The sequence below is a fragment of the Heterobasidion irregulare genome (genome assembly GCF_000320585.1).
Source record: "Heterobasidion irregulare TC 32-1 unplaced genomic scaffold scaffold_01, whole genome shotgun sequence".
Classification (NCBI taxonomy): domain Eukaryota; kingdom Fungi; phylum Basidiomycota; class Agaricomycetes; order Russulales; family Bondarzewiaceae; genus Heterobasidion; species Heterobasidion irregulare.
The window spans coordinates 2006477-2034335 of NW_009258197.1; the positions used below are offsets into that span (position 1 = coordinate 2006477).

Genomic DNA, 27859 nt, shown 5'->3' on the forward strand with positions numbered 1-27859 from the left:
TGTGTGCCCATATTCTATCGCCTCTGCGGCGTTTCTGTCTATCATTTATAGTTCTAATTATCGTTTTTTCTTTCTTTCTTTTTCTACCCTTCGCAACAGGGCTCCTCTTGCCTGCTCTCGTCTGTCGTTCACGCATCTACCTACCTCTTGGCTCTTTACAATCGTTTTTCGTTATTCACCCGGGGGGGTGTCGTGGCTCGCGCCCTTAGAGCTCGGCCGCCCGGCGCTTTCCAGATTGGCCACGACTGTATATTCCGTATTCTCTACATATACCACCGTTCGATCGTTCTGTCCTGTGCATACCCTGCATACCATTATCGCGTCCCTGTCCGTAGTAGTGCCCGCTCGTCCTCACGAGTCCATCCTTCTCCGCGTGTTGAATGCCTTGACCACCGACGCGATCTGCCCGAAGAACCACGCCTGAGAGGATTTCTCCGCTATGCGTATGAACTTGTCGTGCTCCCGCCCCGCCTTGTTCGCGAACCGGATCCCAGAGTCTTCGATCGTCACGCCCGAGACCAGCGTAAACGGCAGCTCCCACTCCAGCCGGAGCCGCTTCGAGGAGAAGGAGATGACGCGCGCGGCGGTGAGCAGCACGACGGCGTCGCTGCCCTGCACGTCTGTGGACAATCGTCAGCGCGGTCGTCTGCTAGGTGGCGCTGCTGTTTCACGCACTGATGTGAGCCACGTAGGATTCCTGCCGATACCGGCCTTGCTCGAGGTCTTTCATCCAGAACTGGCCCAGCGCTTCCCGCTCGGAATAAGGCTGTGAATGGTATCAGGGTCCGCGACGAGGATAATTCAGGGTGTGAATGAAGCCTTACCGCGAGGACAGCATCCGCTGGGATGTGACGGGGCTGCAAGAGAACTAATTCAACCGCGTGGTCGTAGAATCTCAGTTTGAGGGCTCACCAAGCGAACGCGCTCTCGGGCGGGATTATCAAAGACCATGGTGGTGTTGCGGACACCTATGAACCCCCCGGGGTCAACGCGTCTGATTGGGTCGTGATGTAAATGGTAACATACCTTCGGTGAGGTTGGACGCCAGGTCAAACACTCCGACGACGGGTTTGGTGACAGCACTGAGCATGGAATGCGTCAAATGGTGTGGACAAACGTTGAAGATCACATCGCCTACCCGACCAAGCCTTTACCCACCCCCTTGAAGAACCCGAGCGCCCCCTCACTTTCGGCCCCTTCAATCGGCTTCATCTGAGCGGAAAGTACTGTAGGTGAGCCAGAAAGGAAGGCGTAGCAAGACACGTACAACTACGCCCTCCACACCGCTCGCGATGCTGCTGGCGAATGCCTCCGCTCCTGCAGTCACGCCATAACTGATTCGACGATGAGTAGGGATGCGTGAGAACGATTAAGCGTAGCATACATGGCATGCCGCGGCCTGTTTCGTCTCTGTGTGATCCTGCGTCGCTTCTGATATTCGGAGTCAAGGGTGGCGGCCGAAAGACCTGTAATTTGATGTCATTTATATGGCCACTCCTCTGATCTGCGATGTCCATTACCTTTTCCGATGCTGCTGGTCACCTTGGTCATACTATCAGTCACACCGAACACGGTCTTCTTCACGAAACTGGCTGCACCCTGTCGCATAGATCGTTAATGGAGAGGAATCGAATAACCGGGATTGTCATGCCTTGGCGATCCCGATGCCCAGTTCGCGGTTTCCATGCATGACGACGCCATTGAAAGGCTCATAGAAGATGTCTGCCACGCCGGAGCTGACATTCGTGAACAGTCCGACGGGGTTCCCGATGAAGTCAGCGGACCCGAGGATCCGATATAGCTGCCGCAAGACTTCTTGTCGGTAGTGGTAAGTCATTCGAGCTTGAAGGTCTGGCAGCGTGAGTCGCATGTCTTTGATTGCGAGGGCGTTCATCTCGAGTGGGGCATCGTTGACGTTTCCAACGGCCATGGTCAACGCGTTGACGATCAGTGCCAAGGGATTCCGGATGCTCAGCCTGAGCATGCAAAGTTAGCCACTGGAAGCGACATCTCTCAGTCACCTACTTGTCTTCTCCGCTGACCCGCTCTGTGCGCATGAAGGACAAAGATAATCTGATAGGTTGCAGCTCCAGAACTTCGAAGTAAAGATCTTGACCACTGATCATTGCCTGGGGTTCAGGGATATCTTCTGGATGTTCGATGAGAACGCTAAGTGCACGAAAACGAATCAATCATCGAATGAATTGAGAACAGTGGAAGATCGTACTCTTGTTGACCTTCTTCCCAAGAAGCACCTTTGATTTGACTCAAGTCGTATACAGCAAATAACAGGTCTTCGTCTGCTTCGATGGTCAATGCCTGCAATAAAATGGAGCAGTACTTGATGAAAAGAACTCCGTGCTCTGAGGGAATTGATGGTCAATGACGAGATACACTTTGACAAGGGCCGGTCGTACCTTGGTCATTCAGCCAGATCACGGAGGCTTGGACGGTCGGTAAAGCTGCGACATCGCTCGTCTCCTTTGCGATGGGTGTCGGCTGTAGGATCACAGGGAAAATGGTATCATGCAATTGATTGTCAATTTGAAGGCTACCACATGACAGATTCACTGCCTGGGCGATTGCACTGGTGGAGTACTCGAATTTCAACCTCTCCAAGGATAAGTAGATCACTTCAACAACCCTTCTATTGATGAGGGAAACACCTATCCCTTCAAAGTCTACATTGAAAATCAGGGTTGGTTGGATCTCCTCGGTGACGGCTTCGAAGGCCTCATTGCTACCAGACAATGTGTCTGAACGTAGGGTCGAGCTGCTGCTGCTGCTGCTGCGGAAAGTAGGTCGATACAGGCTGGTTTCCTGAACATAATTCGAGATTCGTAGAACCTGTTTCTTCCCAGATGCCCGGACATCGATAGAGACGATCCCTGTGCCTTGTCCCTTCTACGAACTGCAGTCAGCAAGCTATCAGCCAGAAACAATATCTTTACTTACAGGAAACCTGAACGGTATAAGGTCGCCTATTTCCATGATATCAACTGCACGTCTAGCATCGTTGATGGTGAGTAATATCCTCTTGTCTCTGGCCGCGGGGAAGTCCCAGGCATATTGGGTGAGGCTATGCTCTGGGAGATTGTACTTTGCTTTAGATTTGGAGAGATCTGTGTCACCGTGCGCCTGATCCTAATATCCACTTGAATAACTAGAAAACCTTAGATACAACATGATTCCGTCGACTTACCATCTGCCAAAAGGATATTGCAAAGGAACTGTCGTTCTCAATCAAAAATGGCCAGTCGTCGTCGGCAAGGTGAATGAAGACGAAAATAGTAGAACCATCCATCTGAACATCCGCACGAATCAGATGGGTTGAGCCATTGTCGCCTGGTTTTTTTAGGCGGAAATGTACAGAGCCAATATCTTCCATACTGATGGGTGGAGACCTAGTGTAACAGAGAAAGTCGGTCATCAGGACGTTTGTGCTAAAATCGTTGAAGGCTGACCATTGAGTATTCAAACCGGGGAATGCGACCGTGAGGAATCCCGGATGGCCTGATCTTAAAGAATGGAATGCAATTCGTTCGCCTGGTTCTAATGTCGATCGACCACGAGGAGCTACACCATGTTCTCGGTAACATATGGCTTCCTGAAGATTATTCCTGATCAAATAGCGTGGTGAGAGGGTGATGACTTTCGACAACTTGTATTTGCCCAATCCCTCTGTCCACGAAAATCCAACATGAAGCTCCTCAGACTTTTGCGATTGGGAGGCAATAGCCAGCGCAGTATCTGCAGCAGGTGCTTCTAGATTGATCACCTAGTTAACTCTCAGTGCCTTGAGTACAATCTGGGACACGTGAGAATAACCTTTGACCACGAAGAGTCCCCAACTTTGAAGATGAATTCGTTGCCAGAATCATTTAGATGAGATAACACTTTCACGGGATCAATATCATGATCGATCATTATCTACAACTTGAACTCACTGAAAGGCAAAGGGCTAGATAAGACCTCTAGAAGACTAGTCAATCACTGCCTTGTACTGTTAGGTGGCAACTCACCGGGATGAGTATCTCCAGCGACATCTTGTGGAGCACCCGTTCGGCTGGATCGGATCGACTTAACGGAGAATGGTATACCCAACTTATTCACGACAATGTAAGGACTATAGATCTGTACTTTGAAGGCCCCGCCAGCCTCGGGGTACCGTCTGTGTCGTTATTAAGTCACATGGGTACCAGATCTCGAGGTGGATGCCTACATATAGTTCAGTTTGAGATCCAGCTTACGACCAGACACATCTTGAAGGGTAAGCCGATTCTCAATGTCAAAATCAGAATGGCCGTCGGTATTTATAATACAGAAGTCACTTGGCTTGAACACTGTTCCTATCCAATATCAGGAAGTCTCTCAGTGATGGCGTCTCGCGACCTTACCAGTGTCTTGTACTTCGATATTGAGAAGGACAAGATGCCCCAATTCAACAGAATGGACAGGCATGATGCCCCCTTTTCGTAGATAACTTCTCCAGTTTTGATCCGTATCTTTGTCGTAAATCCTATACTGCAGGTTATAAGGTAAGAGATTTTCCAACTCAATGGGTGCCCGGAGCTGTAGATCGATTTTGGGGTATTTTCTGAAATAAAGATACATTAGGCGCTCGATTTGTGGGAGCAGATAGTTGAATTTACCGCGTGGCCGCATTGCCGGCATCTGTTTGAACGAAAGCGTGGAATCGGAAGGCAGCTTCCGACTCGTCGGTATGAGGGCACCTCAGAGTGAATGTCTGGCGAGCAATGAGGTCCTCCCAGCGAATGGCCGGACACCACTTGTATCCGAAACCCTCTGATTGAATTGGCGTTCAATGAGGGCACCTTTTTCATGACAATGTTTGACTCACGGTCGGGTTGAATTCTGATCTTGGTTTTACCGATTGAGTCGATAGGTAAAGAAAAGCTGTGACCAGGAACTTCTGTGGGGTCAGAATGTTTCTCTGGTAGTTTATGCGGCACCGACTCACCTATCTTCTCCACTGCTCGCGTGGTATGGCCCAGCTCGTCAACAAGTGTGAGCTCCAACGGATATAGGGTATGATTGTGTACTTTATATGTCGATCGGAGGGTGACAATCTTCACGTTGGCTTCGACTTTGACTTCGCAGAGCAGCCGATTATACAACTTTTCAATGCGTGGGCGTAGCGAGAATGAGTACTCTCCTTCTCTGTCTACAGGGATACTTCGAAGGCGTTCCCACGGTTGGCCCTCGAAATACACTCCGATACTACTCTGGCCGGCAGAGGAGGTATGCTAGTAATATCGCATAAGGGCATGAGCATGATATGAAAAATGGGGTGTACTTCTCGTATAGTTCGCCAATCGTCAAATCTCCAATCAATCGTTTGGCCATTGATGATCTTGACTGCAGTTGAATCCCGATGCTCATTGCTGCCATCAGTATCCGACCAGATGTGGAGCACCGTACCCGTGTAGTTACGGATCTTATATGGCGCGTAGCTACCTCGAGCTCTCGCCAAAACGCGCTCACCTTCTTTCCTCCAGGTGTTCAACATGTCAATTGCAAGCTCCATGAAAGTTGTACTAAGATTAAGATTGAGCTTTTCTTTGGCAGAGAGAGAAGTCGTCAAGGCACTTGTTGGATGATCTTTCGAGACCTAGAATCTTATCATTTAATCTTTATCAATGCACAAGGTCATACAGATACTTACCGAAGCATTGAAAGTCCATGGATCAATCACTGATTACGAACCTATTAGTCTGAAGATATAGAACGATTCTTGTGAAACTCACATGGCTCCCAATGCGAGTTTGTGAGGTTCCAATGGCTGATCTGAGTAGCCATTGTCGCGGATGCATTGAGCTGTACAAAAACAAGAGTGAACGTAGTACTATGCTATACTCTATAAGTACTCACCTCTCCCGACCAGTCATTTACTACAGCAGTACACGACTTGACTTTGATGTGGATCATAGGCTGTTCGTGCATATCTCCAATCAAAATCAAGCGGAATCCGTCAAATGATACTCGGAGCTGTAAGGATGGTGTCAGAAACACAGAGCAAGGCGGTGATAACATCCTACCTGTTCTTTGGACACCAGTACACGGGCTAAACCAAGGGCCTGTTGTCTTGATGACTTCATCGCAGTTGTGCTGTGATGCGTGTGCTCGGACTTAGATGGGACCGAAGTATTGCGCCCTGCAGGTCTCGATTGAAGAGAGTTCGACGACGTATTAGGCCTACTGAGCTGTCTATATGCTGCCATAGCCTTATTGCAGATCGTCAGAATGAGCTGGATGTCTCGATATGACGCGCGGAGAATTATCGGCTTTGAAGCAACCTCAATGCTCGTCGTTTGATGCGATGATGATGATCGGCTATCCAGAGAGACTGTGAAGTCAACTTCGTCCAAAAATCTGACTTCGTCGGAGCCCCTCGGCATTTTTGTCAAAGACATGCCCAGACGGACAACTGAGAGAGCCAGAATCCCCTGAAGTCATATATGTGAGCTTGCAAATTGACCAGTAAACTTGATGTCCCTTACCTGTTGAGAGACAAGAACTTGAGCCACAGAAAGCCGAATCGCTTGAGAATCTGCATCAACTTCATTTTCAAGCAAGCTGATCGAAACATTATGAAGGTCCAGTCTGAAGTCTAAACGTGAGGTGTTACCATGATCAACTGTCATTGCGGTGCCTTGCCTCTCAACGTTCGAATATGTGTCGGTTGGCTGGGAAGTGGGGAAGGCACTAGTGAAGAATTCCAGGAGAGCAAATACAAGATCAAGGGTAAAGATGATATTGGGGGAGTCGACGGTCAAAATCGCGAGAGAAGATCCTTCCGAGCCACCAGAAGTCGTGTAGAGAATCATGAATTGGTTTCGATCATGATGGGCGGCGGGGATGATGTCTCTGAATTTGGAGTTGCCAGGCCGCGTATTGCTCATTGTGAAAGATTTAAGCACTACTTGAGCCTCGGTAGCTTCGTCAGAGAATACTTTGAACTTGAGCGTGTTACCGGTGAGTGCAAATCGAGCTACTCCGTGCTCCTTCAGGTTCAAATCCGTCGTTGCTTGCTGGTCGTACAGGTGAAGCTTGATAGAGTGAACGGAAAGTGCAAGATCCACAGAAATCTTGATCCGCTCGTCTTCCGGCGTGGCATGGCCAAGCTCAGGACGCAGTTTAACACTAGACTGATGGCCCAATTGATTCTGGTCGATTGCACCGGGTTTTGAGGAAGCCACAGAAACCTCTGCTTGGTCTGCTTGAGCCTCCCCCTCCGGAGCTCCAACCAGGATCTTCGGGATCGATTGAGACAATCCAATGATCATACCGTATTGTACCTGCGTAAGATATAGCTTGATGTCTGAAACCATGATTTTGATCTTCTCACATTGTCAGACCAGGAAGGAAAAGGCAAACTTCACTATTCATACCTGTGTATCAGGACGATTGTTGATGTCATTTTTCTCGGCACCACCCGCTTGAACAACCTCGGCAACTACTTCGATATCGTCAATCATCTTCAGAATCGATGGCTTGTTGTCGTAGAAGATGGTGGAAACGAGTTGTATTCCACGAAGACTGGCATCGATTTTGTGGACCTCGCCTTCGTAACCGTTACGAGCAGACATACCACCTAAACGCATAATGAGAACGTCACGAGAGGTGGCCACATTGGAAGGGAAGACGATGATAGGGGAGTCGACGGAGATATCAAATTGCATGCGCTCGATCTCGGAGGCCCTCTGAGCTGCAACTTGAGTAGCAGCATCGTAAAGACCTTTCAATTTTGCAAGCTTCGAGAGAAATAAATAAATGTCGTGCAGAGGTTGCTCCAGATAATGAAGCTTGACGGAAGCTGCAGCGAGGTGTATAGATGATTTGATCCCCTTGTATGTTTCCTTGTCATTTGGATCGTAAGTCTGGTACATGAACTGTGCGAGGTTCTTTCCCTCTATCGACATGATTTGTTTGAACTCAGGAGAGGCTGTCGTCTGAGGAGAATCGTCGCTCAACGAAAGGCTGCCTAGATGGACATCAACCTTCATGGTATTGGAATGCAGGAAGACAAGCGCATCTGCCGTAGAAAGTGACAGAGTTGCGAGCCTTTCAGATGCATTGATGAGGATGACTTGATGATGATATCAACACATCTTTCAGATGGAATCAATATTAATAAACACATACCTTTCACACTTGCGAGATTGACCACGACACGGATTTTTCCTGTGTCACCTGGAGTTGAGGAGACATCACGAGAGCTCGGTTCGAGCTCTTGAACAGTGGACTGGTCTGCCGACTGGGGAACGAAGGTCGTCATTATGAAGTTGTACAATTGGATCACGGGTTCTGGCGCGGCACGAAAGACCACGGTAGAAATTTTGATGTCAACATTCTGATCAACCCCTTCATAAGTAGAAAAATATTCGGGTGACTCCTTCTGCACACGAGTATACTTGACGGTGAGGAGGTCTTTGTTGTCATCGTAATCCCCGACAGACGAAAGGATGTCCATGGATTGAGCTATTGATTGCTCGAGAGTCATAGATAAGGACCTGAGTTTTTTTATAAGGGATTGTACAATACACGATAAAAGACCACTGACCCTAGTCTGACATCCACGACCATGTCGTATTTCGCCAAAGCAAATGATAGCGCAAAGCGATCAAAGGAGACAGAACCCAGAGGCTTCTCCCCTCGTTCTGCTTGCGACTTTGATATCGAAGCACGTAGGGTGTCGACCTGGAAATTAAACTCGAATGATCGCTGATGAATTCCAGATATCTAGATATTGTTGACGTATATTTTAGTGGACCACAGTAACGTACACGCCGACAGAGACCCACCTCCCCACCACTGTCTTCAGCTTCAAGGAATTCGTCTCGGCTACTTTCCTCATCACCATCGTCCTCAATATTGTACTCCTTATCAGGGCCGACAAACAATCTCGGCAATCGATAGGCTCCCGTTGCAGGTGAAGGGATGGTATTTGGAGTTTCATCACCAAACTTTGGTATGGTCACATCAATCAGGCGCAAAATAGATTTATACTTAGAATCGGAGAAATTTAACTGCAGCGTAGGCAGATTTCCAGAGACTTTGATTCGAGCGAGATTCACAGCGCTTGGTATGATTGAAATTTGCACTTGCAAATCGACGTTGATACGTTCAAGTAAGTGGAGTGACGTGTCACCATCAGAAGCGAGAGCATCTCGGCACGATTGCAAGTCGTCGCCCAAGACGAACTAGATAACACTCAGCACAATTTCAGATAGATTCCGCCTCAAGACATACCTGGGCGGCTTCGAGCTTTAAAGAAAGCTTGTCATACATCAATGATTCCAAGTTCTTGTAGTCGTCGTCCGTATACTGTTGATTGCGCTTCAGATGAATTTGACGAATAGCCTGCTTGTCAGCGAGCTCGCTTCCAATGGATATATGTCCTGCATCGATGAGCAGATGCTTGCATATATTAGTCGTGATGCTAAATTTCCAACATTACTTTACTCCGGTATGTCGACGGGATGAGAAGGGGCATACCTTTCTGGTATAATGATGATGGGCGCATTCATATCCACAACAAGGTCGATCGTCTTGTGTGTCTGTAAGGCGTACTCCAGTCCCGCACGCGTTTCCTTGCGAAGACCTTCAATTGTTTCACTCGCGACATTCTATCAAAAGGCTTAGCTGAGATGTAAGCAGGGATCCAAATCGATATAAGCACCAGTAGAGCTTCAACTGATTCTAGCTGACTTGCTGGTGGCTTGAAAAATTTGTAGACTGCCTCGACATAACCCTTGTGGTAGATGATCTCCATGTGCCGCATTCGCACCGTCAGGGCTGTATCCGCCCGCTCGTCCAAAGGATTATTCTCGAATTTGACAAAGAAGAAAGGGTCAGCGTTATCATCGTCATTGTCGACATCACTGATGTTTCCCGCCAGTTCGGATTTGACGTGCACGATTTGCGGGTACAGGGTATCCTTTGTCGTGCCATCAAAAACACGTAGCCCACCCAACGACGTAGCGACCTCGAAGTTGTCCCTACGCTGCAGAAAGTTGGCCTGGAATTTGTCGAAGACGACCGAAATAACCTCGACAGCAATACCGTGAGGATCTGTCATCAACGTAAAAGAGCCCTTCTTCAGCTGCGTAACAATGCGCATTTTAAGCGCATCCCTCGGGGCTTCAAACGATTCGACAAGGGCAGTCTTCTCATCATAGTCAAGAACATCGTACAATTCCTTCCGTTGTTCGTCGGTCATTGTTCCAGTGAAAGTGGGCTCCTCGTTTGAAGTCTCTGAAGACGTAGACGAACCCCATATCCAGCTTGACCAAGAAGACGACGACTGAGCTTGTTGCTTTTGCTTTTCTTCTTCCAATTTCTTGCGCAGTGCTATATCCTTTCTGAGTTCCGACCGAGCGATCGACCTATAAAACCGGATGTCTTCATATGACAGCTTCTTTTCCAGAGAGTCGAACATGGCGACGTCCTAATATTGCTATTGAGGGTGTGAGTATTTCTCAAAAGCGATTCACTGACCTGGATGGTAATAGCATTCAACTGCTTCTTCTTGAATAGCTCAACGTAGCGATGTCGATCATCACGACGCTCCATGAAGTAGGCCCATGTCCACTTGCGATGTCGCTCGCGTACCCCATCTAAGATGGCGTTACCAGCAAATTGGAGAAGAGCGCGCGGGCGGTTGTCTTCAAGATCCTCTTGCCTCGGCTTGTATCGCTTGTACTGCGCGACTGAGTCAGATCCACCTTGACATGAATACATATGAGCCTACCTGGTGTTGCCGCGCATAGAAATGATACATATCGACTAGAGAAATCGCATCTCGATACTGGTTGTCATCCAAGAGAACTCCGATCTCATCAAATAGAAGCTGGACGTCGAACCGAGGAGTGTCTTTGTTTAGTTGTTTATGCATGACAATCTAAAGGCGACATCAGGGCAAAGGGTGAGGAATAGATAATGCGGACACACACCCGTCCTTCTCCGGTGACAGGTTTCAACACAAACTGATGGTCCTGTGCGTGTTCCTCGCTGGCGATCTGCGGGGTCAGAGTGATACCGTTTCACCTCAGTAATTCAAGAAATAGGAAAAGCATACCATTGCAGTAAACCTTCTCACAGCGTCTGCGTAAGGTAGACCTGCCATGCTCTCTGCATCTGTGTCGAAGTATACTGCTAATGACTGCAACTTGGCTAGCTGTGGTATGTTGATGCTCAATTCGATTCGAGTAAGGTGTGAAGATTCGACCTACCTTGTGGATAGTTCCTGCCGAACTCTCGATGAAGGCAGGGATCCAGTTCTCATCAACTGAGAACGCCGAGAATCCCGCCAAAGTTATTCCAGCCGCGAACGGGTGCTGAGAAAAAGTCAGCCCCAAGGGACGTCTAAAAACTGACAAGTACAACGTACCCCTGGAACACTCAGCTTATCCTCATAGCGAACGTGAATGTTTTTGATCGTGACTTGAAGGTTATTCACTATCTTGGCAATGAGAGACGCAAGGAGCCCTTGCTGCTGTGTATCGCCTAGAAGCACGGTTCTGTGAGTTGTTCATAACAGGGAAAACAAGTCATGGACCTTCCACAGGGTCAGGTTGATTCTGTATGTGAAGCAACTCTGCATTCTCAAGGCGTTCCATCTTAGCCTCCTGCGTCCGATGCTCGTCCTCTTCCAAGTTGCTGTCTCCCTGAGGAGAGGGGACAACAAGAAGATAGACATCTTCGATTAATAGCTCGACAGGCTGATTGCCAAGGTTTCGCCAGTGTAAGGAAAGAGTGAATTTTCCCAAATGTCCTGCGGTTTCTATGGGTATTTACTTCCACATGGATGCATATAATCCCGCACCTTCGATAACATCCACAGGGAGACGAAATTTATCTAGTGCCCCCTTCTTCAGACGCAACTTCTTCAGCGTCACTTGGCCTGGAAGTGGCGAATAGGTCGTTAGATAATTAAATGTCATAGGAATTGTTGTCACGAACCTTGTCCGATACCATAATTCACTTGGTTCATATCCAGATTCTCGACGTATGGGGCCAAAATGCGGTTGAACACCTTTTAACCAGATGGAATATCAACGAGGAGACGTCATGATCAATGCGTTCCGAAACTCACAACATTCAGGACTTCTTTGCCTGGATCTAGCCACCACATGACGAATGCTCAAAAGTTCTCAAGACTACCAGTACAATGTGAGTTTGAATGCAAGGATAAATTCTACACGGAATGTGTCGTTTTTAGACGAACTGGTTTGTATGCATGGGTGTTGGAGGCGTCAAACGCTAATGACGAGGTCATGGCGCTCCTGTTCCCACGAGCACTCGGAGGCTAGGCTGACTATAGGCGCTTAGGTCATGCCTATGCTCAAATATAAAGAGCACTGGCTGCACATTCCAAGCAGCCTGCTGGATATTTTCATGCAAACAGGACGTCAACGATCAGTTGACTTTGTCGACCATAGTTCTAGTTGCCTTCGACGCTCTGGATTGCGGGCCGAGAATACAATGTGTCCGCTGGCCCCCGCTAGCATCCGTGCATGCCCGGTTGCACCCGTTACGAAACGCACGGCTACTAGTACTTACCTGCTCTTTATATATAGTGACAGCACGTTACGTGCCCGTGTCCGAGACGCAGTCTCTTTCCCAACTTCCCCACAACCCTGGCTTATACCCGGAGTATCGCTGTGTCTCTCGAATCATCCTCGAAGTGTCTCATATGATTTCACTTCTTCCTCAAGCAACGCACCTTGCCCAAGATGGACACCAAGATACGCTGCAAATGAATGAGGTAGGCCCGTTTCTGGGTTCTTTGATTTCGTCACACGACCATCAATTGTACACCTTAGCTGGGCAACGTCAGAGACGCATTGAAGCCGACCACTGAGTAGGTATTTCTCGAGCATCTCATATCTGAACAGGTCCTCACCTTTTCCAGGCTCCTCAGTCGCTCGGTGCACGATCAATCTGTCCGCCTATACTGCACAGTTCCAACATGGGCTCCCTCCTCTGATCTCTGTACGTACTTTGCTCCGTGTTTCTCGCCCCCATCTAGCCCCACTCACGTCTGCGTGTTTTCGAAGGTATCGATCTTCACGACTTGCACGACTTACGATCCCGATCTCTCTTATTTATTCACAACCTTGTCGAATCACTTCGAGCATCTGGTGTATGCCATAATCGCTGTAGTTCACGCTTCAGCCAGTCGTCTCACTGTCACGGAATAGGTCCCAGCATCATACACTCTTGCTCCCTCTAATTCCCCTGTGTGCCTTGTCTGCGCCTCTCACTCGGAGCTGGACAAGGACAAGGTAAGGGCATCTGCTCACGAAGCCTTGGAAAAAACAAAGCCATGTGCCAGGTAAGGTGATTGGTGCCCGCTTAACAAGTCACTGAACCCCCTCGACCGACAGGGAAAGGGTTCATTTCGTCCAGCTGAAGGACGGCCCAGCCTTGGTCATCACCTGACACATATATATGCACTATGGACTGTCACCGGAATCGTAGCATCCTTCGCCTTATCCTCACATCTTGCTTCGTTTTTTAAATCATTGGATGTATGTACAGAGTGGATTTCGGTGTGTCTTTGAATCTATCGGGTTTAGTGGGCCAATATTACACGATGGGCGCCGCAGAGAATGCCGACGTCAATCAAGATGAGTCCGATACCGCTGGTCAGCGTCATTGGTCCGTGATTTTGGGGTAGGTGTGTGACGTGGCTGCTCGGGGCTGTCACACCAGTTTTAAGGAATCAAAGGTCGGATCACGCGTCGGGTTTGCAGCTCTGACAGTTCACTTTTTTCTCTACCCCCTCGCTTTCCGTGGTTCCCTTGGTCGTTATGGCTCCTCTCGCAGACTTTATCCTTCAATATGTGCCCCTCCCCACCCTTCCGTACTTCCTCACTCATTATGTTCCCGGTGCTACGCCTCTGTCGACCAGACCAGTCGTGATCACCGCGCTGATCTCATACCTGGCCGTTGTTTTCGGCATTCGCGAGTTCATGAAGACACGTCAACCTCAAAAGCTCCAGCTACTATTCCAAACCCATAATGTTGTCCTCAGCTCTGGCAGCGCGCTTCTGCTTGCCCTCATGCTGGAGGAAATCCTCCCTATAGCATGGGAGCATGGCCCATTCTATGCCATTTGTAACACTGCTGCGTGGACAGAAGTGATTATCTCTTGAAGTTTAAAGGCATGCAGCAGCCGCTAACACGTCGCAGAGATTGGAATTTTACTATATTATCAACTATTACTTCAAATATCTCGAGTTGTTGGACACGGTCTTCCTTGCGTTCAAGAAGAAAACCCTCGGTGAGTTACTTGGCTTCGCCTTTCCCCAAATCTAATATCGTACGCAGCATTTCTGCACGTCTTCCACCACTCGGCAACTGCTTTCTTGTGCTACACTCAGCTCAATGGGAAGACCAGTGTGGTGCGTTTGATTGGGGTTGAGCCACGTGAAGCATCGTACTCATCGGCCTTCTCCTGACAGTCTTGGGTTGTAATCACGCTCAACTTGGGCGTTCATGTCCTCATGTGTAAGAATATCAGGTTTCACGTGCTATGATCCTCATGCTTCCACATTTGCAGATTACTACTACTACGCAACTGCTGGTGGAGCTAAGATATGGGTATGTGCTGTAATTACAAACTTAGGCGCCTACATCCTAACGCACATCTACCGCAGTGGAAGAAGTACCTGACCACCATGCAAATCGTTCAATTTGTCATCGACCTTTTCATCGTCTACTTTGGCAGTGCGTCGTACTGTAAAGTCCATTGCGGTTCCTCCTTACTAACGCGCTCCTTGTTAGCGTATTCCTACTTCGCTCACACTTACTGGCAATGGCTTCCCAATCGTGGCTCCTGCGCTGGAACGGAGTCTGCGGCACTTTTTGGCTGCTTTCTTCTCACAAGCTATCTGGGTCTGTTCATCAATTTTTACATTCAGACGTACAAGAAGCCAGTCAGAGGCAAGAAGGCCCATGTTATGGGAAATGGGACCGTCAACGGGAACGGGAACGGGTGGGTTTCATTCATCAGTATCGCATTGGCCAGTTTTCTGATCTGCTCAATCATGCAGGTACAAGAAAGAGTAAATCTGAGAGATACGCGGCAAGCGCACAGGGGAGATGTGGCTATGTTCTGCTTCATGTTGCCTTTCATACATATACCCCACGACATTCGGTTTGTTTAGACGTTCCTGGGCTCATTCACACTCTTTCGTGGTTAAGTTTACAAGGGCTGCTTGCGCGCAGGCCCGTATAATATTTCTCCAACAAAAGCCTTCCGTTCGACATCCTCGAAAGCATCAAATCTTAGTGACTGAGTAACTGAACGCTATTGGTTCATGAGAGACAAGACCCACCGGAGCTCCGCTCCGGTGTCTTGAAGCTTTCAATCCACCAGTTGTAAAGTGTACAACATGCAAATGTATGATCACAATTGTAGTACTTGAGACCACGCATTGTTATTTGAATGGAGCAGGTCCGGCCAACGAAGAGTATTTAAAAGCGGTTTTGTAAATAGCGTGTTAACAACTGCTCAAGATCGAATACCAATGACTAAGAAAAATGTCAAATGTCAGCTCACACATTGCCTTGTATGGCTGACAGATCGAGTTTGGGTGTGCGTACGGCTCATAGCTGCAGAGCATAGTCAATGGTCAGGAGCTGAGGAGCTGGCCGAGCCAAAGAGGAGTAGTTAAAGATGATTTTGTAGACACCACCGGCCCCAATAACTGCTCGAGAGTGAATACCAATGAGCGCAGAAGAAGTTCAATGTCAGGTCATGGTCAATGGTCAGGAGCAGAGCAGCTGGTCGAGCCCCGAAAGAGCAGATCGAGCAAGGGTGGGCGGACTGCGGTGTGGACGCTGCACGCGACGCGCCGCCGTGGAGAAGGTATCCAAGCTCGGGCTCTGTGACGCGGTCGAGGCGTTGCAAGAGGGATGTAATAGGTGCGTGCGTCTCCGCACACATCTGTCTCCCACGCAGGTTGCGGGCGACCTACCTCCGCAAGACCGTCATGCACGGCCTGCGTCAGTCGTCGCACGGTGACAGCAGTATACACAAACAGACAATACGGCCTCTTTCATTTGCTGTAATACACAGTGCTGTTCACCTACAAAGCAAGAACCAGCGCAAGCAAGATGTGATACGAGAAGATGCCTATGGCTAGATGAGAGAGCTCGGCCATGGGCAGAACATGCAAGAGAAAGCTCGCGGCAGGCCGAAGCCAAAATCAAGAATAGCGGATGGTCCGAAAGAGCCATTGGATCAAAGACGGAATGCCCATTAAAGCCAAGGCCGAGCAGGAGAAGGCGGATGCCCTGAAAGGGCAAGGGAAGGGGTTGGAAGTGAGGCGCAGTGGAGCGAAAGCATTCAAAACGAGCCAAACATGTGTCAACAAAAACGCGTCGTTTGCGTTATATAATGACTTGAATACGTACTTACGTTTACGTGACTCGCAATGGCTACTTTTTGAGTTGGTACCATTCCTCACTCCCTTGTTGTGCGCCGTTACATGCTGATCCTGCTTGGCGGTGAATCTTATCACCCCGCTATATCCTCTCATCAGTGTCTCACGAACGCTTGATGCACATCTCAGGACGCAGAAATCTATCCGGCTCGAACCGATGGTAGATGTGTGGGATCAGTCGTCCTCTGCCCAATCTGAAAATGCAAGAGAATTCTACATATCTGTTGAGCTATACGTATCGAGCAAGACTGCTGCTGCTCTGAGAAAGGTATTTCATATTTACCCATTCAGAGAGCCTTATCCTTGACACTCCCCTCAAGCCCGCCCCTCGGAAGAAGAACGAGAAACGTGATGCGCAAAGACCTCTGTCTATCTCAACAGATGACGCTCAGAAGAGGGTGAAAGGTGTGTGTTTATTCCGAGAACTTGAAACTCATAGAGACAAATACTTCGCGACAGAGAAGACGAGCTGGCTCAATCTAGCTCGAGCTGCTAGCACTGGTGATCAGTGGAGACAGGCAACTTGTAGGATGTCCGAAGAAGGAGAAAGTTGTCTATTGAATGTATACATTGATGTGAGTGGTCCCTTTTTGAATTTCTCATTGGCTGCTTGAGCAGGGACTAGGAAACGATGCTATATCAATGTGTATATATACACCTCCTCAAACATACAGACATTCGCGCGGCCGATCGATCGTTGTTTTTTCGAAAGGATTGCCTTGGATTACACTGTGCATCGTACGACGCGTACCTTCTATTTATCCTCAAAATCATAATGTGTCTTTTGTTTCCAGAGCGCAGAGATGGACTGCTACCACCACCAACGAACCTCTGTATTTTCATTTTCCCTCAACCGATGCGTTGAACACATGGATGTCCCTTTTACGGTCATACGCCAGTCCAGAGGTTTATGGAAAGGCTATTTCTCCTGCTGATGGTGGACTTTATCGCATCTGGCGACAGGTCGAGCTCACATGTGTACAAGGGCGCAACATTGGTACCGTACAAATTCTCGACGAAGGGCCTCACAACTCAGTAGGGCCACCGGATGACGAAGCCAAAGACGATGATGCGGTTGATCTGGATCTGTTCTGCGAGGTCTATTTCAACAACGTACTTTCTGGGCGCACGGTAGTCAAAAAGAGCCTTGGAGCGCCAGACTGGCATGAAACCTTCACGTTTGCCGATTTACCCTCTTTTGAGAAGCTCGCTGTAGTCCTTTGGCACGAGAAGAAATTTATGAAACCGTCGCTGATCGGAACAGTATACGTCACGCTCACAAATTTCCGTCGCGGAGAATGTATAGAAGGCTGGTTTCCAGTTCTTCATGGCGCGTCGACTTCGTCCAGTATCCAGGTTGGTCAAATCCGTCTCAAAATCAAGGTGGACGAGTCAGTGAGCAATTTTTGTCTATGATTCATGTCGCTAATTGTCGATCAATATTTACAGGGAAATCATCTTACCTCGTTCTGCATACACCGGAATCATGAATGTGAGTCCGTCGGATAATGCTGCAATGGCTGTCAACCGATCATCTCATTTCGATGGCAGACGCTCGACTCCCGAAACTACTTAGATTGGATGCGTGACATTGAGCTCGAACTCAAGATGAAGCATCTGTCCATCGAGCTTGTCTCAATAGCTGTCGCCAAGGATATCTTGTCTCAAAGCGTTTCTGAGTTAGCTGATCGTGAGGTTGATGGTACGCCGAGCTGTGAGTACTCTGGTCAGCGTGATCTCAACATGAGTTGACGATCTGGAACCTTCCAAGCGCATAATACCCTCTTTCGCGGAAATACCGTGTTCACAAAGACTGTTGAGCTGTTAATGGCATGGTATGGAAAGGATTTTCTAGATGCCAGTATCGGCGACACCATTCGCCGCATCTGTGCCGAAAGTATTTCCATCGAGGTAGACCCACTTCGTAGTAGCAAGGGAGTCAAGGACATTGAACGGAATGTTGAACTTCTCGTTCACTGGTGCCGGCAAATATGGAATCAGATATACTCTGTACGAACGGAGTGTCCAAAGTGGGTGATCTGTTGCCCACAGATAGCGCCAAAAGGTCAATTTACCCTATCCATACAGCGAAATGCGTCGATTATTTGAACGCATCCGTCAGCTTGTCGAGCAGAGATACAAGGTCACACGGAATAGCGAAGACCGAAATCGGGAACTACCATGGCAAAGCGTTTCGGCGTTTTGCTTTCTCCGATTTATTGTTCCAGCTATCCTGCATCCTCACCTGTTTGGGCTTTGTCCAGGTAGGATCCCCAAATGCAGTTTAAGCCGTATGCTCAGTCACATTCTTGCAGGACTTCCTGATGTTCCAGTGCAACGTAGTCTTACATTGATCGCAAAGGTCATCCAGAGTCTTGCTAATTTGAACGCTGTAAGCCTTGATATCAGTACTACGCTCACTTTGATATATGACGCTCTCCTCAGGTCGTGCAGAAAGAAGAATTCATGCGTGGCGTCCAATCATTCTTGGAGGACAGTCTACCCGCGATGGTGGATTACATTCTCGTGGTTTCAACTACGAGTCCACACGATAATCCCGCATCAGCGTCGGAAGAGTCGCGAGAACGGCACAAAGCGGTCAAGGTCCTACAGGAACGGGTCGAAGCAATGCCTGCACTCTATCGGGAATCCATTCCTCTCTTGCCATACCTCCTTGATATCCCTCGTCATCTCGCTGTCATCACATCTGCGGTCCTACGCTATTCACGGGAATCGCCATCCTTACACCACCCTCCGTTGGAGGAATTTTTGAGTCGTTGTATTGATATTGAGCAACAGGCCTTATTTCGCGTCAGTAGCCTTGTAGAACGAGGTGGCATGGACCAAGTACCCCCTTCCTCTCAGTCCAACTATATGGGCTCGCCATTGACCCCTCATATATCTGGAGACCAAACCCCCTCACGACTCCGCAAGCCTTCTCATTCATCTCGTCCTATGACTGCGCCACCAGTCACCAGTGATTCAGCAGACTCGAGAGAGATAATCACAGATTCTCACTTTCCACAGAGTCACAATCTAGTTCATACTCGCGGTCAGTCTAACTCTCAAGTGAACATATCTGGAGGGCCGATTTCACCAATCGACCAAGCTCTGGAAGGAGGAAGTTGGCCAATTCGGAAACGCCTTCCACCCTCGCATCCTAGATCTATATCTACAGATTCTATCCCGGCATTCAATAAGGCTCGAATCATACCTCCAATAGATAGGCCATCATCGCCTACCATCGCTGCTCACTCACACGAAGAAGATAACGGGAGGCGAAAGAATAAGGGCATATTGCGGGGCTTCCTTGTTCGAAAATAAAGAGAGTTGATGAGCAATGTGTATTGTCGTCGGCGAATCCCCGAGCATCTCCCGTGTTAAATTGATAGGCTATGCAGGTAAATTCTCATCCAGGGTATCGGTTCATTGGTCAGTAATACATGTAAACAAGTTGAATGCAAGAAAGCCAGGCAGGGACATGAAATCAAGGACCAGACGCAGCAGCTGTGGAAAGTGGCTTCTGTACGAGCCTTTGGACTTCCCCCGCCGCATCCTCCGAGGTGCTCCTGACAGTCATACGACATAGCTAGAAAGGATGTCAGAGTCAGTTACTAATGAAAGCAACCAATGATACACGGAGACGTGCCTTTGCCTCCTTGTTAGGCTCTATTCGCATTAAGCACCCAACCTTCCCATCCACTGACATATGCAGTACGCCAGCACTGACGATGTTTTCCGGGTTCGGATCCACGTCCGAGAGAATGTTCAGTCGTTGCCCTGTAATTACCTGTCTATATCGACCGTGGTCTACTTGGTCTGTACTAGTGAGTGGAATGGTGAAGACATTCTGAACTTCACGCGGTGGTCCTCCAATCAATTTCCATCGCTCGAAAAAGTTCGCTTGGCTGAGGGTGACTTGCTCGAGAAACTTGGTGAGTACGATTGGTAATCGCAAAGCTATTGTTTGGTGCGAGCCAGCAAGAAAAGAGATCGTTAAGATCGGCGGGACCTTGAAAACCTTCTTGCATTCTACATGGAGGATCTGTTGCGATTGGGTTCGAGGAGCAATCGTGGTCGGTGGCATTTTGGCAAAGGTGACCGAAAGGGCTTCAGGCTCATCGACATGGATCGTGGTGGTGAAGGAAGTGAATGGTGCGGATATTTTGTTGCCGATATAAACGGCTAGCTGTCCAGTGAAACTTTGATAGCGAGATTTTATCCCAATCTGTATCTGGACGTCTTCGTATAGAACGCCCTCGTTACTATAAGTAAGCTTTTCGAACCAGCGTTCCACACTTGGTCCAACGGCAATTGGAGTAGACAAAGTAGATTTGGGCACATGTGTCGCCGAAACTCCTGAACCATCCAAAACGCCGGTTAGAGACATGTCAAGGCCTGCGAGCGAGTTCATGATATCCTGCTCGTCTCCGGCTGCTGGGATCCCGTTGGTCGGAATATCCCCGATGGGTAGCTGCTTGGCAGATTTGTTTGCCTCTCGATCCATGTTCGCGTCCTTGCCTCCGTGCACCCATGTCCTCTTATCTTCTGTGGCTCCGTGTTTCTTGTTTAGCCTGCCTACAAGCGTACTCTCCCTCGGTGGGAATGGAGGAATCTCTTCGCATACGTTTTGAAGGAGTTCATCCTCGTCAGGACGAGACGCCAGGGCGTAGAACTCGCAAGCCCGTTGCTGAAGCTCTGAGTCTAGCACATGGCGATAACGCTCGAAGATATTGATAAGCTGAGGCTTGATCTCGGGAAATACATTCACCCATTTGATGTATGTGGAAAGCAAGAGAGAGCGAGTAGGGGCTGCACAGAATTGGGACTTGGAATGTAAAACCTGGAGCTGATCGATAGGACTGTACCCTTCTTCGTTGGCAATGATGTGGCCATATTCGCCAAGAATGTATCCTTTTTGACGAGAATCATTGTATGAACAGGACTCTACCGAGTAAGGACGGACTTACCGCCCACCTTCACCAGACTCTCATGGGATGCTGGGGATTTTAACCGCTCGAACACAACTTTCGCTGCGTATGCTTGAAGGTCTTCGGTATTCGTCACTATTTGCACGACTCGATACCACACTTCATCTCCAACATGGTCTCCGGCGGCACTGATGAGCTCTAGAATTGTGTCGACATACCATCTATACGAGCTGGCATATTTCTCCGTTAAGATGGCAATCTTAAGCACCATCTCCTCCCGAAGAGCATAGTCAGCAACCTTCAAGTACCGCAATAGCTCGCCAACAATAATTTCAGAATTGTCAACGTCGCACATGCTATACAAGAGATCTAGAGCTCGTCGTCGGACAGAGATATCCCTATCTCGAAGTGAGTTGATGACAGTCCCTTGGTGTTTTTTGATTGCATCCAGGGAATCTGCTCGAGCAGCTAGATGAGCCAAAGTATCCAACCCCAGATACCGCACGTTGGTTTCCTTAGAGGAGATAAACCGAGCTAGAAGGACGGCCGAAGTTGCGACGAGGGGGGAGTTCGTGTCCAAATGAATGGCGAGACCGATCGCTTCGAAAAGAACAGCGCGTTGGGCATTGTTGTGCTGCATATTGCGTGATTGCTCGGCACTGTTATTCATCACGGCCTCCAAGACTTGATGTAATGTCGATCGTATTGTTGGATCCTCTGGACGAGGATGAGAATAGTCAACTGCATTCGATAGATTATCATACCTGATGGAGGATAATATTGCAACAGGCGGAGAAGTTTGACTTGGAGCCATGGGGATGGAACCTTGTAGTATGCGTACGCTGCAGAATATTCATGCTCTACAACAAGCTAAGTCTGGATGTTAGCGCATACTGCATCCGACTCAAAGAGGGGGCTCACGCGATTGAGTCTATCGACAGCCTTTTGATAGCAAACTGCGTAAGGTTCTAGATGGTCTTGCGCCAAAGTCATAACCAAGGTGGTCACACAAAGAACAACACCCTGCATTTAGACGGGTAAGTCTCTGATGACAAGTTCATAGATCTGTGTTCTTACAAGATCTTGGTCGTCCATGATCGCAACAATTCGGAGAGCCCACTCTGCCGCAGGTATAACGTCAGGATGTTTGCGATATAATCGTAGCAATGTCAAAGCTGCTTTCTTCTTCACCATACTCTGTGAAGTTCTATCATTTGATTAAGTCCTGCGGAGTGGCCCACGCGGGAAAAGACGTACGGTGAAATCAGCAGCCGATGAACATCTTCACACAGAGCTTCCGCCATCTCTGTTCCTCCGACGTTTGCGATGGCATGCAAGGCAAGGCAATTATTGATCTCGTTATTTTCGTCCAAGTCTTTCCGTATAGAATTGATGACAAGGCGGAGAAAATCTGAGTTTTCATGCATAAGCAATGTGACGGCAAGGTACCCCTACAAACAAGACTTTCATGATTGAGAACTATGACATTGCAAGGTGACAGCTTACTATCTGTTTCTCGCTGTATTTATGGCTTGAGATCAAGTTGACGGCTTCCATATGCCCGACATCAACCTTGTAGCCTAGAATATAGGTATACAGGACTTTCGCGACGTATCTTTCGTTTGAACAACGTCAGACGAGCCTCGCATTGTTTAGTTTCAACTCACTTCTTCTTCTGATAGCCGTCCAGATTACCGTCTGTACGATTCATTGAGTTGTAGATTTCATCAGGTTTAAAGTCTCCCCGAAGACGGACCTTTGAACTTCTTTCGTATGTTTGCCATTTCCTTGTTTATACGCTTCTCTTCCAAGTCGCGAACTCTGGCTCCCCGGATGTCCGCAATGAACTGGATAATCATCGGGAAGGAGCTCGACAACTGAAGCTACCGTATCATACCTGCGTCAGCCCTCGCATATTTGTCGCCATGGTTGCTGGTGTTGACGGGGATAGCCCTCGTGAATGATGATCAATGTAGGTTTGTGTATGATACTAAGAATGAGATGGAGGAGGTCGCACAATATCCCACTGAAGTTGTGGGGAGCACTGGATTGACTATTACGACCTATTACGGCTCTATTACACGGCAGACGGGACCGAATATGAGCTCGTATTCCTATTTTAGTCTTATCTTCTGTAAGTTGTGAAGAATTACGAGCCCTATGATGCAGCATCATAGGGCTCGTAATTCTTCACAACTTACAGAAGATAAGACTAAAATAGGAATACGAGCTCATATTCGGTCCCGTCTACCGTGTTACGGGCCGTTGACTTCAAATGAAGGCAGCATGAGGCCTTGACACGTGGCGATACTACTGTGTAGCAATAAATGTTCATTATTTTAACGATAAGGGGACATGATGAATGTTCATGTCCGCTTGTCGATTTGCGGCAGAGAGCTGTAGAGTAATAAGACGGTAGAGAAATTACATGTAAGAGTGGGGAAGGACATGTGTATGTTACAAATCGGTGGCGAGACAATCTATATCGATCTCCCCAGCCGGCTTGGTGTGCTTGGTCTCGAGCTGTAGGCTGATCGTATACCGTAAGGAGTAGATGTACCCGAGCGTGGAGGAAGTAGCGTCGAACCAAAAGAAGGCGACCCCATCGGAGTAGCTGGTCTTGAGTTACTCCTCGACTGACTCGCAACGCGTTCGTCGGCGTATCGATTCAATATCCCGACGATGTCTCTTGTTAGATAGTCAAGTTCCTTGACCTCGTTTGTCGAGAGTGAGTAGTCCTTGGACTGCGCAGCATCTTCCTCGTCCCCGGATTCCTCCTCTTCCCGAGGGGCAATAGGAATATTTGTGCGGGAATGACGGCGTTTGTTCATCAAGATGCCTTCGAATACCCGCAACATGCAGCCCTCCATCATCGTTTTGAGGCGCTGGATATCGTCCAGCGCGTAGATATTGCCTACAACGGGCAACCAGTCATCGCACTCCAGCCCTCGCTCGGTAACAGAAGTACGATAAGCCCCAAAGAGGACATATGTCATCGGATCCAATCTCGTTGTAGTGACGAGGGACATCTGGGCAGTGCTCGAATTTGCGCCGGCTGCAGATATGTTCTGACGTTTTTCCGCAAATGCGATGAGCATTTTTTCGGAGTGATTACCCTGTGCTGAAGGGAGCTCGCGTTTGCGGTGATTTACACTGGACGGGTGGATGAAGGTCATCTGCCAAAAAAAATCAGTCATCACCTATGCAAGGGGTTTGATGTGCGCTGACCTTATCCTGTTGGGTGCGGAAAGTTTTCTCTCCAGTCCTGATGGCGAAATTGGGCTGCGTGGCAATAGCGATAAGGGCTGCGAGCAGAGGGTGAGAATTGCCGTTCGTGTTCAGCTCCGGAGGGACGACAACGTCTCTTCTTCTTCCTCCAAACCGTTCGACACGCCCGCCTCCTGAAACATCGATCACTCCGACATTTTCTAAAGCGCTTAGAAGATGTTTTTTGATCTTCTCGATGAGAAGCAGGGTCGGCTTGGACAAGAAGTTGTCCGAACAGAACCTGTTAGCGGACACGTACTCGCCGTTGCTCTGCAGAGCCCACCAAGCATTGTATGCACACAGGGCGGCAAGAGTGTCAGACCTGAACTCGTCCGGGCTCCATGAATTTTTCACCGCCGCCGCTTGAACCTTGAGGTGCATTGGCGAGACGAATGGGTCACGGTTTGTCAAGATCGCTGCGAGGGTCAAGGCCTGATCGAGGCAACGGAAGAAACTACCGTATAGCACCAATCTACCAACCTGCACCTCCACCGGAAGCTGAAGCAGTACACGCCCCAGTGATGTTAGATTCTGGTTTTCATCGATAGCTCCTACGACCTGCAGATCCTTCATAGCCGCCGTTACGCGTTCAGCGGCAGGCGGTTCTATGGTAGCAGCCAAAACATCTTCCACAGCCATGCCGGGGAACTCTAGAGCCTTGACATGCATGACGACATTGGTCAAGTCGACACGCTTCATCTCCACAGTTTGATGAGTATGCAGAGCATCGACTCTCTTGCGACCCAAAATGCCGTAGTACTCTCCAGACCGGTGTCGTCCGGCACGCCCTGCGCGCTGATTGAGATTCGACGTACCAACCCAGGCGGAGACGAGAGAAGACATGTGGCGCTGAGGATCATACCTCTGCTCTTTAATCTTGCCCGTGTCGACAACATATACAACGTCCGGAATGGTCACAGATGTTTCGGCAATGTTCGTGGAAAGTATGATACGGCGGACGCCTGCGGGCGGAGGTTCGAAGATCGCTTGTTGTTCAGCGAGAGGGATTGTGGAGTGTAGCAGGTGGAGAGCAAATTTACTAGAATCTTTGATATTGAGCCCGAGAGGCCGCTCGTAAAGGACACGTTGGACAGCCTGAATCTCGTCCCATCCTGGCAAAAACACAAGAACATGCCCGTCGCTGGACTGCTTTATGATGTGAGTGATCGTCAGGGCGATGAACAGATAAGGTAGCTCCAAGTCTTGATCCTTCGTGATGTCAATGTCACGGTTTCCTCTCCAACGATCACCTACTAAAGCTGCATATTCATCGCCCAACTCTTGCTGTAGATATCTGGACACAGAGTCGTCGGAGAAGACCGCCTTCGTGCTCGGGTCCGCGGCCAATTCTTGCACAAAATCGTTAAGGTAGTGCTTTTGAACAGGGAAGGAGCGACCAGGTATGTCGATTACGCCTGCTGGAAGCCCATTGTCATCTGGGAAATATTTCTGGAAAAGAGTGGGGTCAATAGTAGCGCTCATGAGCACCACTTTGATCGGTTTTCCCCTCGCCTTCCGGTCGGCCAGCAAGCGTTTAAGGACGACCAGTAGGAGGTCTGTATCGACATCCCGCTCGTGCACCTCGTCTACCACCACATGGGTCACATCATCCAGGTTTACACCGCCTGACATTCCGCCTTCAAGCAAAGCCGTCTGCATCCGTCTCAAGAAGATGCCTGTAGTGCAGAAAGTGATAGAACCATGATCCTCAGGTAGCTTTGCCTCAAACCGGACCTGGTATCCAACAGACCCCTTCCCAGTGATTTCTCCGCGTTCTTTGGCTACACGTTCAGCAACACTGATCGCAGCAAGACGGCGGGGCTGGGTACAGATGATGTTACATTTCGCCCCTTCCCCTCTGTCGATGTAATCATCCAGGATGAGTTGTGGAATCTGAGTGGTCTTCCCAGAGCCAGTAGCGGCCATACAGACGGTGACCTCGTTATCGCGAACATGAGCCAAAAGATCAGCTGAACGAGTGGACACAGGAAGGGCCTTCCGAATATTTCGCATTTGCTCCAATTGAGGATTCTCAAGATACGCCTTCCTCCGTTCAGATAAACGCTCGGACTTGGCGTCGAGATGCTCTGTAGGAATGGCCCTTCTGATTGCGACGGGTCGAGTGGAGGTAGATGCAGCCGAAGGAACGAACGAGGCCGGTCGATTCTGGTAAAGAGTGCTCTTGCGTATATCGTTGCACAGGTCCCGTACTTCATCCTCTAGGCCGTCGCTCATTTGGAAAAGGACCTTGGGCGCCATGCCGAGGTCCTTACCTTCCGCCGCTGCCTTGACAAATGTCTTCCATAGTTCCGCATCGCAACTCTCGAGATACTGGGTGACGTCGACATAGCAATTGGTCTGCGCGAGTTTCTTTGTTATACCAGACCCGATCCCGATTCGACGCCCGCCGACATGCATGATGGCCTCCCACGAGCTGTTGCGATTACGGCTGCCCCTGACTTCATTGTACACGATATCAGGTTTGGTAAACTTGTACCGGCGACAATAATAATCCATGAATTGCCGCGCCTGTTCATAGGTGACCGTGCTTCCGTCGGAAAGCGAAACCGGAGTGGCCAGCACTGGAGGGGTTTTGGGCCCTTTTGATCTTGAGCCATCCAACTATTCGTAAAGATAGATGTTAAGAGAGAATGGACATCACGTTGCAAGAGAACGCACCAGTCCAACGGCATCCAACTGATACAGAGCCGAAAGAGCAGCTAGCTGTTCGGCTTCTTTTTTCTGTATACTGTCCCCGACACCTATGACGACGGGGTCTTCACTGATTCGAACTGTCACCCTGCGATCACGAAAGTTAGGAAACGGCGCAATGCTGGACAAGAAGATGCTTACCTCCAACCGCGCTTGCCATTGAGAAGGATTTCTTGCATGTCATAGGACGGCGGAGAGCCTTTGCTTTCGACGGCGTGGTTCGAGAGAGGCGACTTGGGATTCTCCTCCCACTGTTTCTTGAGGTCCTTCACGCGATAGGTTTGCTTGATGAAAGCCAGGTCATGCAGCGCTTCGTCCTGAGGTACAGACAGCAAAGCTGGCCCCTTCCCGCGTAGGGAACCTTTAAAAAGGCTGGGAGGCTTCGAAGGCCTGTGTCCGCGCTTGGAACGATGGGCGTTGGGCGAATTGGACGATGACGAGGGACGCATCGAGGAAGACAACAGCTGATTC

At 49.0% G+C, this 27859-nt stretch overlaps 8 protein-coding genes across 8 annotated transcripts; 3 read left to right on the forward strand and 5 right to left on the reverse strand.

Moving 5' to 3' along the window:
• Positions 1-192: 192 nt before the first annotated feature.
• Positions 193-12157, reverse strand: HETIRDRAFT_153810 (uncharacterized protein; the record flags this gene model as incomplete). Its single annotated transcript, XM_009542843.1, has 46 exons — positions 193-620; positions 676-766; positions 825-857; positions 913-968; positions 1027-1082; positions 1139-1212; positions 1268-1334; positions 1385-1466; positions 1521-1599; positions 1652-1976; positions 2026-2169; positions 2228-2363; positions 2418-2904; positions 2956-3099; positions 3203-3404; positions 3465-3778; positions 3829-3896; positions 4023-4171; positions 4223-4343; positions 4398-4597; positions 4653-4806; positions 4862-4930; positions 4982-5267; positions 5318-5632; positions 5687-5715; positions 5769-5838; positions 5893-6009; positions 6060-6467; positions 6522-7361; positions 7413-8110; positions 8167-8534; positions 8585-8745; positions 8826-9224; positions 9274-9463; positions 9520-9650; positions 9704-10471; positions 10522-10725; positions 10775-10924; positions 10977-11042; positions 11102-11200; positions 11256-11360; positions 11414-11529; positions 11582-11797; positions 11849-11926; positions 11986-12058; positions 12119-12157. The coding sequence occupies 46 exons, from the start codon at positions 12155-12157 to the stop codon at positions 352-354; spliced, it is 9246 nt and encodes a 3081-aa protein (XP_009541138.1). The 3' UTR covers positions 193-351.
• Positions 12158-12718: 561 nt separating this feature from the next.
• Positions 12719-13258, forward strand: HETIRDRAFT_166745 (uncharacterized protein; the record flags this gene model as incomplete). The annotated part of the gene is made up of 4 exons (XM_009542844.1): positions 12719-12790; positions 12849-12886; positions 12938-13017; positions 13083-13258. The coding sequence occupies 4 exons, from the start codon at positions 12719-12721 to the stop codon at positions 13256-13258; spliced, it is 366 nt and encodes a 121-aa protein (XP_009541139.1).
• A 519-nt stretch (positions 13259-13777) lies between these two features.
• Positions 13778-15302, forward strand: HETIRDRAFT_469059 (uncharacterized protein). The gene is made up of 8 exons (XM_009542845.1): positions 13778-14168; positions 14221-14311; positions 14359-14432; positions 14493-14538; positions 14591-14631; positions 14688-14757; positions 14815-15025; positions 15084-15302. Exons 1-8 carry the CDS (start codon positions 13839-13841, stop codon positions 15097-15099), a joined length of 879 nt encoding a protein of 292 aa, XP_009541140.1. The 5' UTR covers positions 13778-13838; the 3' UTR covers positions 15100-15302.
• Positions 15303-15703: 401 nt separating this feature from the next.
• HETIRDRAFT_166747 (uncharacterized protein) lies at positions 15704-15979 on the reverse strand (the record flags this gene model as incomplete). Its single annotated transcript, XM_009542846.1, has 1 exon — positions 15704-15979. The coding sequence occupies one exon, from the start codon at positions 15977-15979 to the stop codon at positions 15704-15706; it is 276 nt and encodes a 91-aa protein (XP_009541141.1).
• Positions 15980-16023: 44 nt separating this feature from the next.
• HETIRDRAFT_166748 (uncharacterized protein) lies at positions 16024-16495 on the reverse strand (the record flags this gene model as incomplete). The annotated part of the gene is made up of 2 exons (XM_009542847.1): positions 16024-16329; positions 16454-16495. 2 exons carry the CDS (start codon positions 16493-16495, stop codon positions 16024-16026), a joined length of 348 nt encoding a protein of 115 aa, XP_009541142.1.
• Positions 16496-17109: 614 nt separating this feature from the next.
• On the forward strand, positions 17110-19866 carry HETIRDRAFT_469062 (uncharacterized protein; the record flags this gene model as incomplete). The annotated part of the gene is made up of 8 exons (XM_009542848.1): positions 17110-17216; positions 17273-17869; positions 17928-17970; positions 18030-18180; positions 18250-18508; positions 18567-18742; positions 18794-18870; positions 18924-19866. 8 exons carry the CDS (start codon positions 17110-17112, stop codon positions 19800-19802), a joined length of 2289 nt encoding a protein of 762 aa, XP_009541143.1. The 3' UTR covers positions 19803-19866.
• Positions 19867-19886: 20 nt separating this feature from the next.
• On the reverse strand, positions 19887-23446 carry HETIRDRAFT_431626 (uncharacterized protein). The gene is made up of 11 exons (XM_009542849.1): positions 23307-23446; positions 23166-23256; positions 23077-23107; positions 22916-23024; positions 22667-22860; positions 22487-22616; positions 22331-22432; positions 22174-22279; positions 21449-22126; positions 20116-21392; positions 19887-20067 (listed from the first exon to the last, which is right to left on the reverse strand). Exons 1-11 carry the CDS (start codon positions 23334-23336, stop codon positions 19966-19968), a joined length of 2850 nt encoding a protein of 949 aa, XP_009541144.1. The 5' UTR covers positions 23337-23446; the 3' UTR covers positions 19887-19965.
• A 280-nt stretch (positions 23447-23726) lies between these two features.
• Positions 23727-26618, reverse strand: HETIRDRAFT_437789 (uncharacterized protein). Its single transcript, XM_009542850.1, has 2 exons — positions 24638-26618; positions 23727-24585 (listed from the first exon to the last, which is right to left on the reverse strand). The coding sequence occupies exons 1-2, from the start codon at positions 26600-26602 to the stop codon at positions 23890-23892; spliced, it is 2661 nt and encodes an 886-aa protein (XP_009541145.1). The 5' UTR covers positions 26603-26618; the 3' UTR covers positions 23727-23889.
• Positions 26619-27859: the final 1241 nt, after the last annotated feature.

What these genes read in the sequence shown, in the direction of transcription:
- HETIRDRAFT_469059 (XM_009542845.1), top strand. Translation starts at nt 13,839, where the DNA reads ATGGCTCCTCTCGCAGACTTTATCCTTCAATATGTGCCCCTCCCCACC. An exon ending in ACACTGCTGCGTGGACAGAA is followed by an intron (nt 14,169 to 14,220) that starts GTGATTATCTCT and finishes AACACGTCGCAG; the next exon opens with AGATTGGAATTTTACTATAT. An exon ending in GTTCAAGAAGAAAACCCTCG is followed by an intron (nt 14,312 to 14,358) that starts GTGAGTTACTTG and finishes TATCGTACGCAG; the next exon opens with CATTTCTGCACGTCTTCCAC.
- HETIRDRAFT_431626 (XM_009542849.1), bottom strand. Translation starts at nt 23,336, where the DNA reads ATGGCGACAAATATGCGAGGGCTGACGCAG. An exon ending in CATACGAAAGAAGTTCAAAG is followed by an intron (nt 23,108 to 23,165) that starts GTCCGTCTTCGG and finishes TGAATCGTACAG; the next exon opens with ACGGTAATCTGGACGGCTAT. An exon ending in AGGCAAAGGCACGTCTCCGT is followed by an intron (nt 20,068 to 20,115) that starts GTATCATTGGTT and finishes CATCCTTTCTAG; the next exon opens with CTATGTCGTATGACTGTCAG.
- HETIRDRAFT_437789 (XM_009542850.1), bottom strand. Translation starts at nt 26,602, where the DNA reads ATGGCCGCTACTGGCTCTGGGAAGACCACTCAGATTCCACAACTCATC. An exon ending in TCCGCACCCAACAGGATAAG is followed by an intron (nt 24,586 to 24,637) that starts GTCAGCGCACAT and finishes TTTTTTTGGCAG; the next exon opens with ATGACCTTCATCCACCCGTC.